The following is a 17,377-nucleotide window of genomic DNA, read 5'->3' as shown; positions in this document are numbered from 1 at the left end:
GCATAAAAAACATAAGATGTAGATCCTCCCTATTTTTCTGTCGAGCAAATAATAATACTGTTGCAAGCAAATGATACTATTGCCGTATAAAATTGTGTTTAAACAAAACCAAAAAACTGTACAATTTTGAATCGTATTGAAAGTAGAGCACACCCATTCAGTACAAATGGTGGTTTTAAATTGCAGCTACCAAAGCTTTGATTTTTTAATATTTTTTAAAAATTATAAGTATTTATTGTACACGTGGTTCAAAATTATGGGATAAGATCAACCAGTTGAGTGAAAATAATACTGTGTATCTATGCAGTACAGATACACAGCATACATTGTACATAGGTGCTTGTGGAATGATTGTGGTCTGTCTGTGTGGGTATTTTCTTCAACTGATGTATCAAGAATGGTAAGAGTATGTAAATAAATGTTGACATGTCTGCAAAAAAAAAAAATTTTTTTTTTTTTTTTTTTTTTTTTTTTGCTTGCTGTTCTCTGTCTTGCAGAGACTGAGGGATGGGTGTTTTGAATTAAGTAAAAAGAACACAAAAAAAAGATGAATCTGTGTACATGTAGAGTTGATAATGTCCACATATTTCTATATTAAAAACTTGTCACTTCAAAATGGCACTCTGTTGTTTCTTTATGTGTTGCATGCAAGTAAATATGTGGTTTGCCTGTAATATTCAAATTACATGATTCCAAATACATACATTATGGATGGATAAAGGTTATAAAAGCCTTTGACAGTGGATGGATAAAGGTTATAAAAGCCTTTGGTTGTAAAATAAGACTAATTTTTGATAGGTGTACAAATTTTCAGATCATAGGTCTGTTACGAGGGACTGGTAGTTGATGTATAAGCAGTTTTCATACAGTTTTCTTAAGGTTTCCTTTTCTCCACTGTCATTTCCAGCAAACACATTCCTAGAAGATGGTCTTGAAATGTTGGATGCCTGTTACCAAAAGTGAGTCTTATTTTACAACCAATAGTTTTTATAGAATAAACTTTCTCCATTTGTCATTTTTTATAGACTCAGTCATTTGTTTTATTGTCATACATACATGGCCTCGGAGGTCGGCTGGGCTGTGAATCCTTCTTCCTCCACTTGATGACCAACATCAGTATGTTGATGAAACTGTTGTGTTGTGGGAGGTTGCTGTTGGGCAAAATTCAGCTGGGCTACTGATGGATGTACTATTAACTGATAGGGGAGATGGGGCGCAGTCCGCTGGTGTGTTCGCATCTCCAGCTAGGCCAGTCTGGCTACTGTCACGGTCCCCGGGAATACACCAGACCGGCACAGCCCTAGCCTTCTACGACACTACTTACCAGAGAAATCAAAAGTGGGGTTGGGTGGACTTGCTAGCAGGTGGGAGTGGGGTTACTAAACTGAAGTGTCAGAGGGTAGGGGGTGAGGGGGGTAAGTCTACTCTGTTGTGTCACAGGCAGGAGGCGAGTCTGGACTTGGAGCAGTCCAGCAACTCTGCTGTGACAACCTCCTGGGGCAGTGTGTTCCATTCTGGGATGGTACGAGGGAAGAAAGACATCTGTCTGTACTGCGTCCTGCAGGTAGGGATGTCGTAGTTGCAGGTGTTGTTTATTTCTGGAGCACAGCCTGCTGTCTGACGGTGTTTGTAGGTAGACTGAGTTGATGGAGATGAGACCATGGTGGAACCTATAGAACATCTCCAGGCGAGATTTTTTCATCTGACTTGTAGGGGGTATCAGTTGAGGGAGTTAAGGATGGAGTTGACACAAGACATCAGTTTGTGATACCTCTTGCTGCTCTGTGCTGGACCTTTTCATTTGCCTGGATGTCACTGGCTGTATAGGGATCCCACAGATGCAGCATACTCAAGCATAGGTCGAACAAGGGTTTTGAAGACAGTTTCCTTTGCCTTCTTGTTTCCTATTTTCAAGTTGTGCAGGAGAAAGCCTTAGGTCTTGTTGGTTTTGTTGGTTGTAGAATTGATTTGGGAACCCCAGTGTAGGTCGTCTTGAATGTTCACACCAAGATATTTTGTGGTGTTGATGTTTTCAGCGGATGGCCATGGAGTTTGTAGTTTGGTGCGAACTTTTTCCTCTCTCTACTGACACTCAAGGTGGAGCACTTTTGCGCATGGAATCGCATGGCCCACTGTTTCTCCCAGATGGAAAGGGAAACTAGGTCTTCTTGGAGTGTGTGCTGGTCAGCTTCCTTCCTGATTTTCTTGCACATGGTGTCATCAGCAAATAATCTGGCCTCAGATTTGATGGACTTTGGGAGGTTATTGATGCAGAGAAGGAAGAGACGAGGGCCAATGACCGAGCCCTGGGGAACACCTGAGTTGACTGGAATGTATTCCGAGGTGACTCCCTCCACTACAACTGCTTGCTGCCTGTCCTCAAGAAAAAATTTGATCCAGGTGTTGAGCTGACCTCTATTTCCATAGCGCTGTAATTTATGTACAAGCATGATTTAGGCTGCATACATTTACAGCCTGAAGCTGTACGTTACCAAATATAACCATTAAATATGAACACACAATACATTTTTTTTTTAAATTAAAAAGGTGAAAGCGGGAGACAATCTAGACTATCTGGCGGACGCTGATGGATTGTCTTCCTTGGTCCACTCGGCAAAATGTTCTTTTGAGTCGGCATTTTTTAGGGTTGAAAATACCCTCTCTCACTACTTTTTTTCTACTTCTTCTCATAGCACGTCTTACATTATACCCGCATTCGCTCATGTTTATCAGACACGTCTAAGTAAATTATAAACACTCAATCTCATCTGAGGAGGATGAATTTTGTTAAAGTCCCGTCACACATATCGGTGATTGAAGACATTAATTTTTGTTAAAGTATTTATGAATACATTTGAGTATTATCGGTTAGAAGGGGTGGGAGATGTGAATGAATGGAGGGTTGGGGGAAACTGGGCAAATGAGGGTGAAATGAGGGTGAGATTTGAAAAAAAAAATCTAAATACAATTACAGCTCATCGGACCAACATCAGTTGTTGTCCTATTAATCGCAGTGTAGGCTACGGATGTTACGACACATAATATTACACTAACCCGTGAACAAACATGCAGTGCCTACATATACGCAGTCGTCTAAATCAGAGTCAGATTTAAAATAAGAATCAGTGTCTTGGTCTAATAATCAGTCCCATGTTGTGAAATTCAATGCAAGCCATTATCATCATTCTGTATCTTAGTTTTTTTCAGTGACTTGAGTTTGCATCTGTGGTTGTGGCATGGCCCTCACGAAGGCTGTGGTTGTACTCCTCCTACCTTTTCAAACAGACACATGGAATCTGGCAAATTATCATGTATGAACGTTCATGCGAAGCTCTCAATTTCAGTCATATTTAATGTTGTACAAAGCAAAACACTCTCTCGCATCAGTGTGCGCAAACGAGCCACCAGCACTGTCCCAATTTCCGATGGCCTAAAGGGTAATCGAAAATACTGAACCGTATTGTTCTGTATCGAAACACACTTGTTTGTACACGTTGTACACACACACACACACACACACACACACACACACACACACACACACACACACACACACAGAGTGAGGAGCAAAGTGTGTGTGTGTGTGTGTGTGTGTGTGTGTGTGTGTGTGTGTGTGTGTGTGAGCGAGTATCAGTAACCGACTCACTTTATTTATCCGGCTGAAACTGTGACAGCCTGCTCAAGCCATAGCCGGGTTGTATTCACCACTGAGAGAGATACGCACAGTGTACCGGACTACACGCCACACACGCACAAACCTACATACACAAGCTCGCACTGAGGTACATGCACACACAGACACGGATACGCACATACGCACATGACTGGATAACTCAACCCTGTGATACGTAATCTAAGCCACCTCTACACTATTGATCTCCAGTGATGCCTGTCTGGTGTTGCGTGCTTGAATTTCACACAAGGGTCAATGATTCATTCTCGGAATTCAATTACCTCGCCCCTGTGCGACTGAATTTGCAATTCCCAGGTACAATAAAACCCACCGTGATCACTGAACAGCGGAAAGGCTTTTGACTGATACCGTCAGTTATACACAAACTGTAAAACACACGCCGGCGCGCGCGCGCCCGCGTCAGTGCACGCACGCGCACACGCGGCACATACACACACACACACACACATATGCACGCATCGGCGCACAAACAATGATATACACGCTGACACAGCACGCTCACTGTGGCGCACAAACACTGACACACGCACGCTCGCACATTGCGTTGTACGTGAAACGCGCGCACTGACGTACTCGGCACACACATCAGTCATCAGTGGCACGGCCGGCACACACACATGCGCGTGCATGCACTGACGGCACGCACACACAAAACACTGGCATCACACACACACACACTCACACACACACACACGGCACATTCATGCAGCACACTGGCACACACACACACACGCTGTGACACACAGAGGCACACACACACACACATTCATCAGCACACACACACACACACACACACACACACACACACACACACACACACACACACACACAGAGGCACACACACTCAAACACACACACACACCGTCACACACACACACACACACACACACACACACACACACACACACACACACACACACCGGGCACTGGCACACACGCACACACACACACACACACATTCATCAGCACGCTGGCACACACACACACACACACACACACACACACACACACGCACGCACGCACACACACACACACACACTTCATCACAGCATTCACAGACACACAGACACAGACACACACGCACACACGCACCGACACACACACACAGGCACACCGTCACACACACACACACACACACACACACACACACACAGACTGGAGGCACACCGTCACCACACACACACACACACACACACACACACACACACACACACACACACACACACACACACATACACACACCTCACACACACACCGACACACATACCATCAGTGCTGGCACACCGTGACACGCGGGGTCCGCCTGCGCGCGCCGACGCGCGCTCAAGGAATAAGAACACACTCACTGGCACAAACACACGCACACACACACACACACACACACACACACACACACACACATACAAAGCGCGCGTGGGCTTTGGAACAGACACAAAGGTTGGGTGCATGCGCGGCACTCTTTCTTGCACTCATACACAAACAAACTTTTGGACACAAACCTAACCTTTGATTTAAAAAAATAAAAATCAAAATCTGTCAGTTAAAACTGGGACTCGTGGAAGGGTGTGATACGGATATTGTTTTGCAATCATAGCTTACTGCACTCTGTAGCCGTCATAAATAACACATCGGAGTTGTCCCAAATTCTTCTTAGCTTTCCGGCAAACCTTCCAGGGTTCTAAGAACGATTCAACACCGCATATGAAATATGCACATGCGCACAAAATCGGTCGGGGGTTCCCCTAAAAGTTCCGTGACGTCACGCAAGCGAACCCACCACCCAAGCTCGGTTTTTCCGTCCATCGCAACGACAAGTTTACCTGCACAGACTTGGCTGTAAAACTTACAAGACAAGATGTCGGTGGCAGCTATGCAGTTTCTAAGGACGCACGAAAGTGGTGAGTCCAGTATTTGAATATTAGTATGTGAATCGAGAGACGCGAAACCAGTTACCAGTGAATACAATGTTGCAAGGGAAGTAAATCTATCAAGAAACATTGATGAGAATTATTGGGTCAGATCAGGATTAGATGGGCAAAGTTGCATGCGGTGGCCGATTTTGGCCATCGTCGCAACAGACTTGAGAGAGCGCGTGCAACTATTTGGTTGCAATGAGCAGCCGGCAGGGAACTTCTCATGGCTGCTTTAAAAATGCTGCTTTTTTTAATTTTTTTTATTTGTTTTTGAAAAACGAATACATGAATTTATTGTTGTCTATCTATAAAAAAAAAAAAATAAATAAATAAACAAAAATGAATAGATCAAAATCAACAGCTCTCTATTCCTTTCATTATTCCCACATTTTTTTGTTTGTTTGTTGTTGTTCTGGTTATTCACACAGTTTTCATTATTATTATTATTATTATTATTTACATTTATATAGCGCACTTTCTCTCTCAGAAGAGCTCAGGGCGCTTTACATGAAAGAAAAATATTACAAGTTACATAAAACATTCATGACCACTGAGAGTCAGACGGGCAGCATTGTTTTGAAGTTTTTGAATTCCATGAAGAATATTATGTGCACAGCCTATGAGAAGAGAATTACAGTAGTTGATTCATGACAGCACAAAAGCAGAAATAAGAGTTTTAGTAGTTTCAACAGAAAGGTACTGACGGATAGAGTTGATGCGACGAAGTTCACAATTAACTATACGTATCAGATTTACTACCTGAGCATGCATGCTGAGGTTTGAGTCAAGAATGACTCCAAGGCTCCTTGCTGATTTAGAAAACTGAATTAACTGTGGCATCACCAACCACAACTGAGGCAGGAACAAAAGTAGATGTGGACATTCTTGCAGAGGAAATAATCATAGCTTCAATTTTGTCATCATTTAACTTTGTTGAGTGTCATCCAGGATTTGACATCAAGAATACAATCCTGCATTGATAGAATCAGACTGTGTACTTGGTTTGGTTCTGCAGACTTTTGTTGCTGAGTATCATCAGCAAAAGAGTGGTGAAGAACAGAATGGTCAGAAATGACATCAGAAAGAGGAGTAGTGTACAGAACGAACAGAATGGGGCACAGGACAGAGCCTTGTGGCACACCATAGGAGATCAGGGTTAGATCAGACTTAGAGTTATTAACAGAGACAATCAGGAAACATTTGGATAGGTATGAAGAAAACCAACTCAGAACTGTTGAGTGAATCCCAAAAAAACATGTTAAAGTCTGGAAAGGAGTATACTGTGGTCTGTTGTGTCAAACACAGCTGATAGATCAAGCAAAGTTAACACAGACATTATTATTATCATTGCCTCTGTACATCTTTCCATGTTTTTATTCTTTTATGAATTTATTTATATAGTTATCTGTGTATTTATTTGCCTGGTTTGTTTTATTCATGCCAAGTTCTATCTCTGTCTGTCTATCTCTACCTCTGTCACTGTCTGTCTCTCTATCTGTTTCTTTCGGCTGATGCAGAATTAAGTCATTTCATTGCTTGCCTTCAGTGGTGCAATGAAGCAAGAACAAGGTATTTGCTGCTTTGTTTTGTTTCCCCCCTTGTGGAAAGAAAAGAAAACTAGGTTCCACAGCTTTCACATTTATCATCAAATTTATTTTTCTCTTTGTTGGTGACATTGTGATTTTTTTTACAGTCAGAGACAGTTATAAATTAATTAAGTCCGTAAACACAACCAAACAGTTTGTACTGAAGAACAATGGGCTGCCATTGAAACTTCGATTCAACATGAATATATTAGCTAGACTATTTCTTGTATCAGTTTGGTAGAATCAAAATGAATAAAAGATAAAATAATATGTTTAGTAGGTGGTGCATTGAATATTTACACATAGTGTGGTTTCGATTGTGCAAACATTAATATGTAATGTATGTAGTGTATTTCCTATTGTCTTATGAGAAGGTATATATTTTGCATCAGTGCTTACTTATTTTTTGTTGTTGTCTTTTTTTCTCTGTGTTTTAGAATACCTCACAACTAGGGTTAACAAAGGCCTGGCTCTGAAATTTCTGAAAGAAATTATTTGTATTTTATCGCTGGATATATGTATATATAACCTTTAAAAAAAAAAAAATTTAATAAAAAAAAAAAAATCTATATTTACACATTTCCAAAATTTCTGAAAGAAAGAAATTTTGAATCACTGCATCAGTGTGTGAATCACCTTTATGGCTCTATATTTACACACACACACACACACACACACACACACACACACACACACACACACACACACACACACATATATTAATCTATCTCTTTCTCTCTATATATATATGTATATATATAGATAGATAGATAGATATGTATATATAAGTTCAATTATTTTCCCAACTGTTTTTTGGGTGTTGTTTTTTTTTCAGAATGCAAAGGGCCACCACCACTACCCTCTGACATGAAACGACCCTCCATTGACTCAGCCTTGATCTCCCTGGAAAAGCTGCAGGAGGCTAATGGCAATGTCATTGCTCTCCTCACTTCCAAACTTGATCACTCCTCAGCTACCAGAGGCCCTGAGTATGATCTTGCAGACAGATTTGATCAGCTGCTGTTGCATTCTGAGCTCACTGATGATCATCAGAGTGTATGTGTTTTGTTTTTGTTGTTGTTTTTTTTTGTCTGTATCCTCTGAATTATTTCTTCATTAAAAAAAGATCTGTCTGTCTATCTGTTGTCTGTCTCTCTATCCATCTACCTAGCTGTCTATCATCAATCACTGGAGACTGTGACAATGACAGTGATGATTATTGTCATTGATGAAGATTGTCGTTGTTGATGTTTTTTTGTTTTTTTTGATTGATTGATTGATATGGATACTTATATAGCACCTGTCCTCGGTCAGAGACCAAGCTCTGAATGCTTTACAAATATGGGGTAATTTATTCAGCAGGCTGCCTACCTGGGTAGAGCCGACTGATGGCTGCTACTGGGCGCTCATCATTCGTTTCCTGTGTCATTCAATCAGATTTCAGGCACACACACATACACACTCAGACAGACACATACACACTTAGACAGAGTGATTTTGGGGAAGTTATTTCTAACGAGGTTCATTTAGTAGAACTTTCAAAGGCATTAGTTCATAGCCCTATTTCTACAGTCCTTTAATGTACTGCATAATCATGTTACTGGTTTTAGTTATTATCATCATTATTGAATTGTTACTGTTAAAGCTAATTTTATGTTAGTTATGCATTTCTTAGTAGTTTTCTACCTTATTCTTACTTCTCTTTCCCCTCTCCCTACCCCTCCTAACCCCCCCACACCCCTCCTTTTTTTTTTATTTGTATATATATTTTTTTTATCGTCTAATATCACTAATAGTGAAAAGACACTAAACTGAAAAACGAACAGAGTGTTGAAGAATGTTGTCATTGTCAAAGATTGTTGTGACTGTTGAAGATTGTTGTCATTGTTGATGATTATTGTCATTGTTGATAATTGTTTTCATTGTTGATGGTTGTTATCATTGTCGATGATTGTTGTCATTGTTGATTATTGTTATCATTGTTGAAGATTGTTGTCATGGTTGATGTTTGTTGTTGAAGATTGTTGTCATTGATGAAGATTGTTGTCATAGTTGATGTTTGTTGTTGAAGATTGTTGTCATTGTTTTACTTGAAGATTGTTGTCATTGTTTCACTTGAAGATTGTTGTCACTGTTAATGTTTGTTGTTGAAGATTTATGTCATTGGTGAACTTAAAGATTGTTGTCATTGGTGATGCTTGTTGTTGAAGATTGTTGTCACAGATGAAGACTGTTGTCATTGTTGAAGAATGTCAAAGATTGTTTCCACTGTTGAAGATTGAAGATTGTTGTCATTGTTTATGATTGTTACCATTGTTGAAGGTTGTTGTCAATGTTGAATATTGTTGCCATTGTCAAAGATTGTTGTTGAAGATTGTTGTCGTTGTGGAAGATCGCTTGTCCTTAAGGCAAGGACGTTGAGTGCATATAAGTGGAGTGCGTGTTAACATTCCACAGGATCTGGAGGAGCGCGGCTCGGGAAGAACAAAGCGTTCCAGTTCCAAATCGTCCACCACACAGGACGACTCTGACACCACGACTCCAAAGAAACGTCACCAGGCTTCACACCAGGAACCCTGCCATCCACCCGTCCATCTACCCATGAAGTACAGCACTCGCGTGGATCCACCCCACCTGAACAACTTCATCAGCCAGAGCGAAAACATGACAGAAGCTCACTCACCACAGGAGGTTGCTGGAACATCACGTGTCGTTCAGGCTGAGTCAGCCCCCCATGATACAGATCCCGGAAACCATCTGAACTTGATCAGGTCAGGTGCTGCCTGTTTCCAGTCTTCAGATATGGAGAGAATTCAGCAGAGAGGCTGGAACAGCCCAGGGAAGGAAATGGACCTTGACTCCCCAGTCCAAGGTTCCGATGCCTCTCTCAGCGATGCTGAATCCCTCAGTTGTGGCAGAAGTCCCACAGACCAAAGTTTGGGACCTGGTGAATCCTCAGATGGAGACGTTTTCCAGACTGCATGCTCCTCAGTCCCTGGAACTCCGCCACGACAGTTTCCGAGTGTGGGACATTCCCCGTCCTGGAAGGGAGACTTAGCCTTTGACGTGGAACCTGATGGCATGGCAATAAACTCTGAAGAGCACAGCTTGAAAATACAGAAGATCATACAGTATCTGGATGCTCCACATTCCCAGAGCTTGGCGCAGTCTGGTGTTGGGGAGGTTTGTTCCGAGGCAGACATGATCCTGCAGACAGTTGGCAGCATGGAAGATCAGGTGCTGACTGTGAAAGCGAATCTGTGGAACCAGCTGACCGTCTCTGCGTCATCGTCATCATCATCATCTTCATCATCACAAGGGACTGTACTGGTCACAGGCATAGAGGACGTGTCATCGGTGTGTGTGACTGGCCCACCTGTCAACACCAGTGTCGTGGGACCACACCCGGTGTCCATATTCAGCAACAAACCGGTTGTCAGCGGAGTCTCAGTGGCTGGTCTGTACTGTGGACCACCTCACAACACACCAGGACCTTCACAGCCTGTGCCATTCTCTGTTTCTGGACCCCCTGTGACAGTTTCCAGTCGTACTTCACCCAAAGTTGGAAACGTTGCATCAAATCCCAGTTCCTCAGCTTCTGATGTTGGGTCAGCAGCAGTCAGCCAGATGGCTCATGGAAGTGGAGCCCGTCTTCCAGATTTGCCCATATTTGTTGCAAGCTCCTCTCCTTCCTGTGCGTCTCCTGAAGAGAGGAGTGAGTATGGGGGCAGCAGCAGCAACGTCAGCGATAATCATGCCTCCTGTTACCCTGTTGCCACATGTCTTTCTTCTTCACAATCTGCAGGATCAGTCCAGACACAGCAGACATGGAGTCTGTCTGGAAGATCGGTGACTAGTGTGGACAAGTCACAGTGTGGTTTGGATAAGTTTCAGAGGAATTCTTCTTCTTCTTCTTCACCTCATTCCAGCTTACCTGGGTGCCCGAGTTTCAGCAGTAATTCAGTTGTATCGAAAGATGTAAAGAAAAGTCCACAAGTAGATTCACCTATGTCAGTTCACTCATCTCCAGAGCACACGCCCCTTTCATCGTCACTCTTCCGCACACCCATCGGTGGAAGTCCTTCAACAAGCAGAATGCAGTCATCACCCGATTGTGTGTGCTGTGATGAGCAGTCACTGGAGGCTGGAACTCAGCAAACGTTGAATCCGAACATCCATCCATCAACTTCTGTCCATCCCATGACAACTCAGCCCAGGCCCCTACTCACCAGCCTGAAAGTGCCAGGACCAGGAGGCTGGTCTGTGAATAGAAGTGCTTGTGCACCACTACCAACAACGATGACGACGCCTGTACCAAGGTGCAGTCATGTTAACCCGCAGCAGCATCAGTCTGGAAGATGTCAGACAAGCACGAATCTGTCTGCACCCGGCTGCTCCTCTTCCCCCAGAGATCCTGAGACGCTGAGTCCCAGAGGTGTGCAAAAGTCTGCAACGCTGGTGAACACAGGCCATGCTTCACTGGTGAAGAGTTTTTCCTCCCCGTTTTCTTCTCTCGGCTCCACGGCAGCAAAGCTTCCAGCTCGCCGTTGCTCATCCAATCCACACCCTGTCCGACAGCCTGTCTCCGGCAGTTTTCTCGACATTCAGACAGACGTTCCCTGTCCAACATACCCGACCCCTGTGTTCCTTGGTAAAATCCCAGGGACTGAGGCTGACACCAAAGAAGGAATTGAAGGGAGATCGCTGGCGCAGTGGTTTGAGAACGACGAAGTGTCTGACGAAGTCTTGGAGGCAGTGTGTGACGAGACTGGTGTGTGGCTGACAGACAACGAAGGAGACACGTGAGTTGGATTCTTTGACATGAATAATTGTAACTTTGCATGCTGGGAAGGCTTGGAGGGGACAGGAGAAATAGCTTCTCTCTTCTCTGCAGAAATTTTGATTTTGATAATAATAAAAAAAAAAAAAAGGCTGTGTATGGGGTTTCGGTTTCTTTAGAATATGAATTGTGAGGTCCATTTAGATCTGGATTTTGGAACGATATGTTGCAGGAACCTTTGCAGATTATCGTTGTAATGGGTAGATTTTGTGTTCATCTGTCTCATTCATGTTGTTGTCACACAAGAGAAGTAGCTCCATTTCTTCAGCCAACAGAACAGCTGCCAGATACTGAAAGAGACAAGCAGTTGAGGGTTCAATTCTTGAACAGGGTGTAGGGTCAAGTACAAGTTTTGCATGATAGAACAAAGTGTCAAGAAGCGATTTTTATCTGAACTCTACTTGCCTTTAAGTCATTGGAGAATGTGCATAGAAGGGCTATTAAAATGTTAAAAGAATGTATGAATATGGGTGATGAAGATGGTATAAATACATGCATATACATGTCATATGCTTCCATACCTCTTTAAAAAAAATTCAAGTTTAAATCATATTTCAGATTAGCCTAAGACTAAGAGGAAATTAATCATTCAGATGTTTAACCATTGAATAAACTTGATGGTGTTGATTCTGATAAACCTAGACATACAGAGTCCATCAAATTTAGATTTAACAGACAACAGATTTTACACAACAATAATCAAATAATTTACTGTACTGAATATGCCAGGCTCTGTGGCACATAGGCCCCCCCTACATATCTCCACTGCTGCCTGTTTTGTGCTGTCTTAGCTCAGCTATCCACAGGTACAGCCATTCAAGGTGTTAGTATCAGTATCAGTAGCTCAAGGAGGCATCACTGCGTTCGGTCAAATCCATATACGCTATACAACATCTGCCAAGCTGATGCTTGACCAGCAGCGTAACCCAACGCGCTTAGTCAGGCCTTGAGAAAAAAAAAGAAAAAAAAAAAGAAATCAGATAAAAATAAAAATAGAATAAAATAAATTAACAATAAATAAATAAATAGAAATAATAGATAAATACATAAAAATACTGCTACTACTACTAATAATAATATTTATAAGGTGCAAAGTCTTGATGAAGTCAACTCTAAGTGTACAAAAAAATAACTAAACTAAGCTAAACTAAACTAAACTAAATAAATAAAAAAGACAACAATGATGATAAATAAGCAAATACATGTAAAACATACAGACACACATTCACACATACACACACACACATGCATAACAGATATGCAAGGTGTTAAGTTAGATTAATGTCATTATTTCTTTGGGAGGAAGATGGCAGAAAGGTTAAGATCCTTATCTGCCAATACAGTGCCCTTGAGGGTCTGGGGTTCAAATCCTGGTCTTGCCTTCTCTCCCAAGTTTGTCTGGAGAATCAAACTATGCGACTTGTCATTCAGATGAGACAATAAATCGAGGTCCCGTGTGCAGCACATATTTGGCACACTGAAATAGAAGTGCATGCATGTATAGTTTTGTGTGGTGTGCCTATCAGAGGGGATTTGATGGGTGCAATAGCCGAGTGGTTAAAGCGTTGGACTGTCAATCTGAGGGTCCCGGGTTCGAATCACGGTGACAGCGCCTGGTGGGTAAAGGGTGGAGATTTTTACGATCTCCCAGGTCAACATATGTGCAGACCTGCTAGTGCCTGAACCCCCTTCGTGTGTATATGCAAGCAGAAGATCAAATACGCACGTTAAAGATCCTGCAATCCATGTCAGCGTTCGGTGGGTTATGGAAACAAGAACATACCCAGCATGCACAACCCCGAAAACGGAGAATGGCTGCCTTCATGGCGGGGTAAAAACGGTCATACACGTAAAAGCCCACTCGTGTGCATACGAGTGAACGCAGAAGAAGAAGAAGAAGATAGGTACACAAATAAGCATGCACTCAAGGCCTGACTAAGCGCGTTGAGTTACGCTTCTGCTCAGGCATCTGCCAAGCAGATGTGGTGTGTAGCGTTTATGATATGGTTTAGTCCATGTTATGTTTTACATTTATTTGCTTATTTATCATCATTGTTGTCTTATTTATTTATTTATTCATTTTTATTATTATTATTGTTACTATTACCTTTTTTTATATTGTAATTACTTACTTATTTATGTACGCTTATCTATTATTTATTCATCTTTTTTTTTCTTTTTTTTTCTCAAGGCCTGACTAAGCGCGTTGGGTTACGCTGCTGGTCAGGCATCTGCTTGGCAGATGTGGTGTAGCGTACATGGATTTGTCCGAACGCAGTGAGCTACTGAAACTGAAACTGAAACTTTTGTCATGAGAAACTGAAACTGAAGCTATTTCTTCTTCCCTCTCCAGGTTTTTGCACTCACTGTCAGGATGGGAAAATGAGGAGGCGGCAGTGGATGCTGTGTATCGGGTCAAAGACAAGCCCAACTTTCTCTACGCTCTGAACCAGTACAACAGAAACTCGGAGGTACGGATATGTAATATGGTCTTTAAGACATTTGATACGGAAATTCTGCTGTTTGATGTGTATGGACCTAACATAGGTGACCCAGTATTTGTTTTTGTTTTAAAAAGGAAGTTCAGACAAAAAAAAAAAAGAGAAAAAAAAGAGCAAAATATGATAGCAGGGGACTGGAATGAAGTTAAAATCTGACTTAAAAAAAAAAAAAAAATCATAGATATATATCTATAACCACAAGCAAATAAACATAAAATATATTTTTACCTTTTGATGACATTGGTAACAAAACAGGTTTGTGTATTTGTAATAATTACTGATGACAGGACGTGTCATGGCAGGATTGGGTTAAGGTGTTGGACTTTCAATCCAGTGGTCGGGGTTTGATCCCCAAATGACGGGCGCAATAGCCGAATGGTTAAAGCGTTGGACTTTCAATCTGAGGGTCCCGGGTTCGAATCTCGGTAACGGCGCCTGGTGGATAAAGGGTGGAGATTTTTCCGATCTCCCAGGTCAACATGTGTGCAGACCTGCTAGTGCCTGAACCCCCTTCGTGTGTACACGCAAGCAAAAGATCAAATACGCACGTTAAAGATCCTGTAATCCATGTCAGCATTCGGTGGGTTATGGAAACAAGAACATACCCAGCATGCACCCCCCCGAAAGCAGAGTATGGCTGCCTACATGGCGGGGTAAAAACGGTCATAGACGTAAAAGCCCACTCATGTGTATACGAGTGAACGTGGGAGTTGCAGCCCACGAACGCAGAAGAAGAAGAAGAAGATCCCCCAATCTCAGCCTGGTGGTGTGTCCCTGGGGAAAGGTACTTTACTCTGATTTTCCTCACTCCACCCAGGTGTGAATAGGTACCTGACTTTGGTCGTGGAAGGTTAGTACAGAAGAAGGAGAGGATTGGGCCTTGCTTTCCTATGACGGACCCTAGACACAGCGGACCCATATAAATTCACTGCCCTCCTGATGGCTGTTAATAGGCTATGGAACATTTACCTTTTTTTTTTTTTTTTTTTTTTTTTTTAGAAATCAGTGAATGCGTAAAATTTCTGCAAATGAGCAGGATAGTCTCAGCATCCTTGGAAGGTTCTTTCCCACTTTTTTTTTTTCTTTTGTTCTCTCTCTTTTTTTCTTTTTTGTTCTTTTTTTGTTTTTTTTTTTTTTCTTTTTGTTCCTTCCATCATCATTTTTCTCCTTTCTGTTGTCTTTTCTTTCTCTTTCTTTTTTTTTTCTTCTCTCATCTCTTTATTCTGCCTTTTTCTCTCTCTCTCTTCCAACATTTAACTTAATTAATGATCTCTACTTCTAAACATCTTTCATTCTTTACAGGCACTTGATTGTTTGTCCGTAAACAGTGCATTGTATTTGTTTTACATACTTTACATTCCCTATCTTTCTCTATTTCTCTCTCTCTCTCTCTGTCCTCTTCTGTCGTTCTCTTTCTCTCTTTACTGGATCTCTCTTTAGGCCTCTTGACTTATGATTTTCTCGTTCACTTGGGTGTGTTTTTGAAAGATGAGTTCTAACTTTTGATTTGTATCGTGGTTTAGATATGATTTTATTCTCAAAAAGCAAGTTATGATTTTATTCTCAAAAAGCAAGTAAGGACATTTGTAAACATATAGAGCAGCAACAAGCTGAAGTTCATGGTGTGCCTGGCAAGCAGTACATGCACACAGTGAACCCAGTGGCAGTATTATTTACTGATTTGTAATTTCTCCATGGTGCTGGTGACATGTTTGAGAGGAAAAAATATTGCCTTAGTAAAAAAAAACAAAAAAAAAGAAAAGAAAAAAAAAGAATGCAGTCCTGTTTGGGGCTTTTCTCTTGTTCCTCTTTTTTTTCCCCCTTGTGGTCAAAAGTAACACGCAAAAAATGCCACACAGGCTTCTGTTAAACCTTCATCAATCAGTCGGCAATAAAGAGATGTAACTCTATCCATTTACAAGGTACACAACTTCTAGTCAGTGCTGCTCATGCTACCAGTTCAGCTAGCACACGGGTAAATAAAAGGTTGTGTTTGCTTGCTTAATTGGTAGCATTAGCAGATTTGACTTGAAGTTGTGTACTTTGTAAATGGAGGGAGAGTTACCACTCTTTATTGTTCATCAAATGGAGAGAGTTACCACTCTTTATTGTTAATCAAATGGAGAGAGTTACCACTCTTTATTGTTCATTAAATGGAGAGAGTTACCACTCTTTATTGTTCATTAAATGGAGAGAGTTACCACTCTTTATTGTTAATCAAATGGAGAGAGTTACCACTCTTTATTGTTCATTAAATGGAGAGAGTTACCACTCTTTATTGTTAATTTATCCTTTACTCTCCAAGCCTCATTGTTCTTTCACTTCATCAACCAAGGCTTTATTTTGTCTTGTCTTGTCTTGTCTTGTCTTGTCTGTTGTCTATGCATTCCAGACACCGTTGTACAGCGCAGTGTGCTTGAGGAAACCGAATCTGGTGGAGAGGTTTTTGGACTACGGCGCCAGAGTCGACAGCCTCTGCTGCTTTGAGGCTCAGGTAAACGTGGAGTGGTGGGTCGGTGGTTAAACGTGTGAACTCAAGGGATCAAATCCTACACTCTCCAGTATTGCATTTTCTCCCTCCTCCCCCCTCCACCAGACCTTCAGTGGTGGTCTGGATCCTAGTTCTTTGGATGAGACGATAAGGTGAGGTCCCATGTGTACCGTGAGGGTTGGGGTTTGATTCCCTGCTCTCGTCCTTTCTTTCGGTTTGTCTGGAAAATCAAACTGAGTGTCTAGTCTTTCGGATGAGACGGTAAACCGAGGTCCTGTGTGCAGCGCGCACTCAGCACACTTAAAAACAACTCCTGGCAGCGAAAGTGTTGTCCTCTTGGCAAATTTCTGGA

The 17,377-nt window shown here is 41.9% G+C and overlaps 1 protein-coding gene across 1 annotated transcript; it reads left to right on the top strand.

The window, feature by feature from the left end:
* The first annotated feature begins 5,456 nt into the window (after positions 1 to 5,456).
* Positions 5,457 to 17,230, top strand: LOC143291664 (uncharacterized). Its single transcript, XM_076601663.1, has 5 exons — positions 5,457 to 5,592; positions 8,029 to 8,249; positions 9,651 to 11,995; positions 14,387 to 14,504; positions 16,927 to 17,230. Exons 1-5 carry the CDS (start codon positions 5,550 to 5,552, stop codon positions 17,056 to 17,058), a joined length of 2,859 nt encoding a protein of 952 aa, XP_076457778.1. The 5' UTR covers positions 5,457 to 5,549; the 3' UTR covers positions 17,059 to 17,230.
* Positions 17,231 to 17,377: the final 147 nt, after the last annotated feature.

This window comes from Babylonia areolata, chromosome 17 (genome assembly GCF_041734735.1).
Source record: "Babylonia areolata isolate BAREFJ2019XMU chromosome 17, ASM4173473v1, whole genome shotgun sequence".
Taxonomy (NCBI): Eukaryota; Metazoa; Mollusca; class Gastropoda; order Neogastropoda; family Buccinidae; genus Babylonia; species Babylonia areolata.
The sequence above is the reverse complement of the archived record's forward strand: the minus strand, read 5'-3'. Positions and strand labels throughout refer to the sequence as shown.

What these genes read in the sequence shown, in the direction of transcription:
- LOC143291664 (XM_076601663.1), top strand. Translation starts at nt 5,550, where the DNA reads ATGTCGGTGGCAGCTATGCAGTTTCTAAGGACGCACGAAAGTG. An exon ending in TCACTGATGATCATCAGAGT is followed by an intron (nt 8,250 to 9,650) that starts GTATGTGTTTTG and finishes AACATTCCACAG; the next exon opens with GATCTGGAGGAGCGCGGCTC. An exon ending in AGTACAACAGAAACTCGGAG is followed by an intron (nt 14,505 to 16,926) that starts GTACGGATATGT and finishes TATGCATTCCAG; the next exon opens with ACACCGTTGTACAGCGCAGT.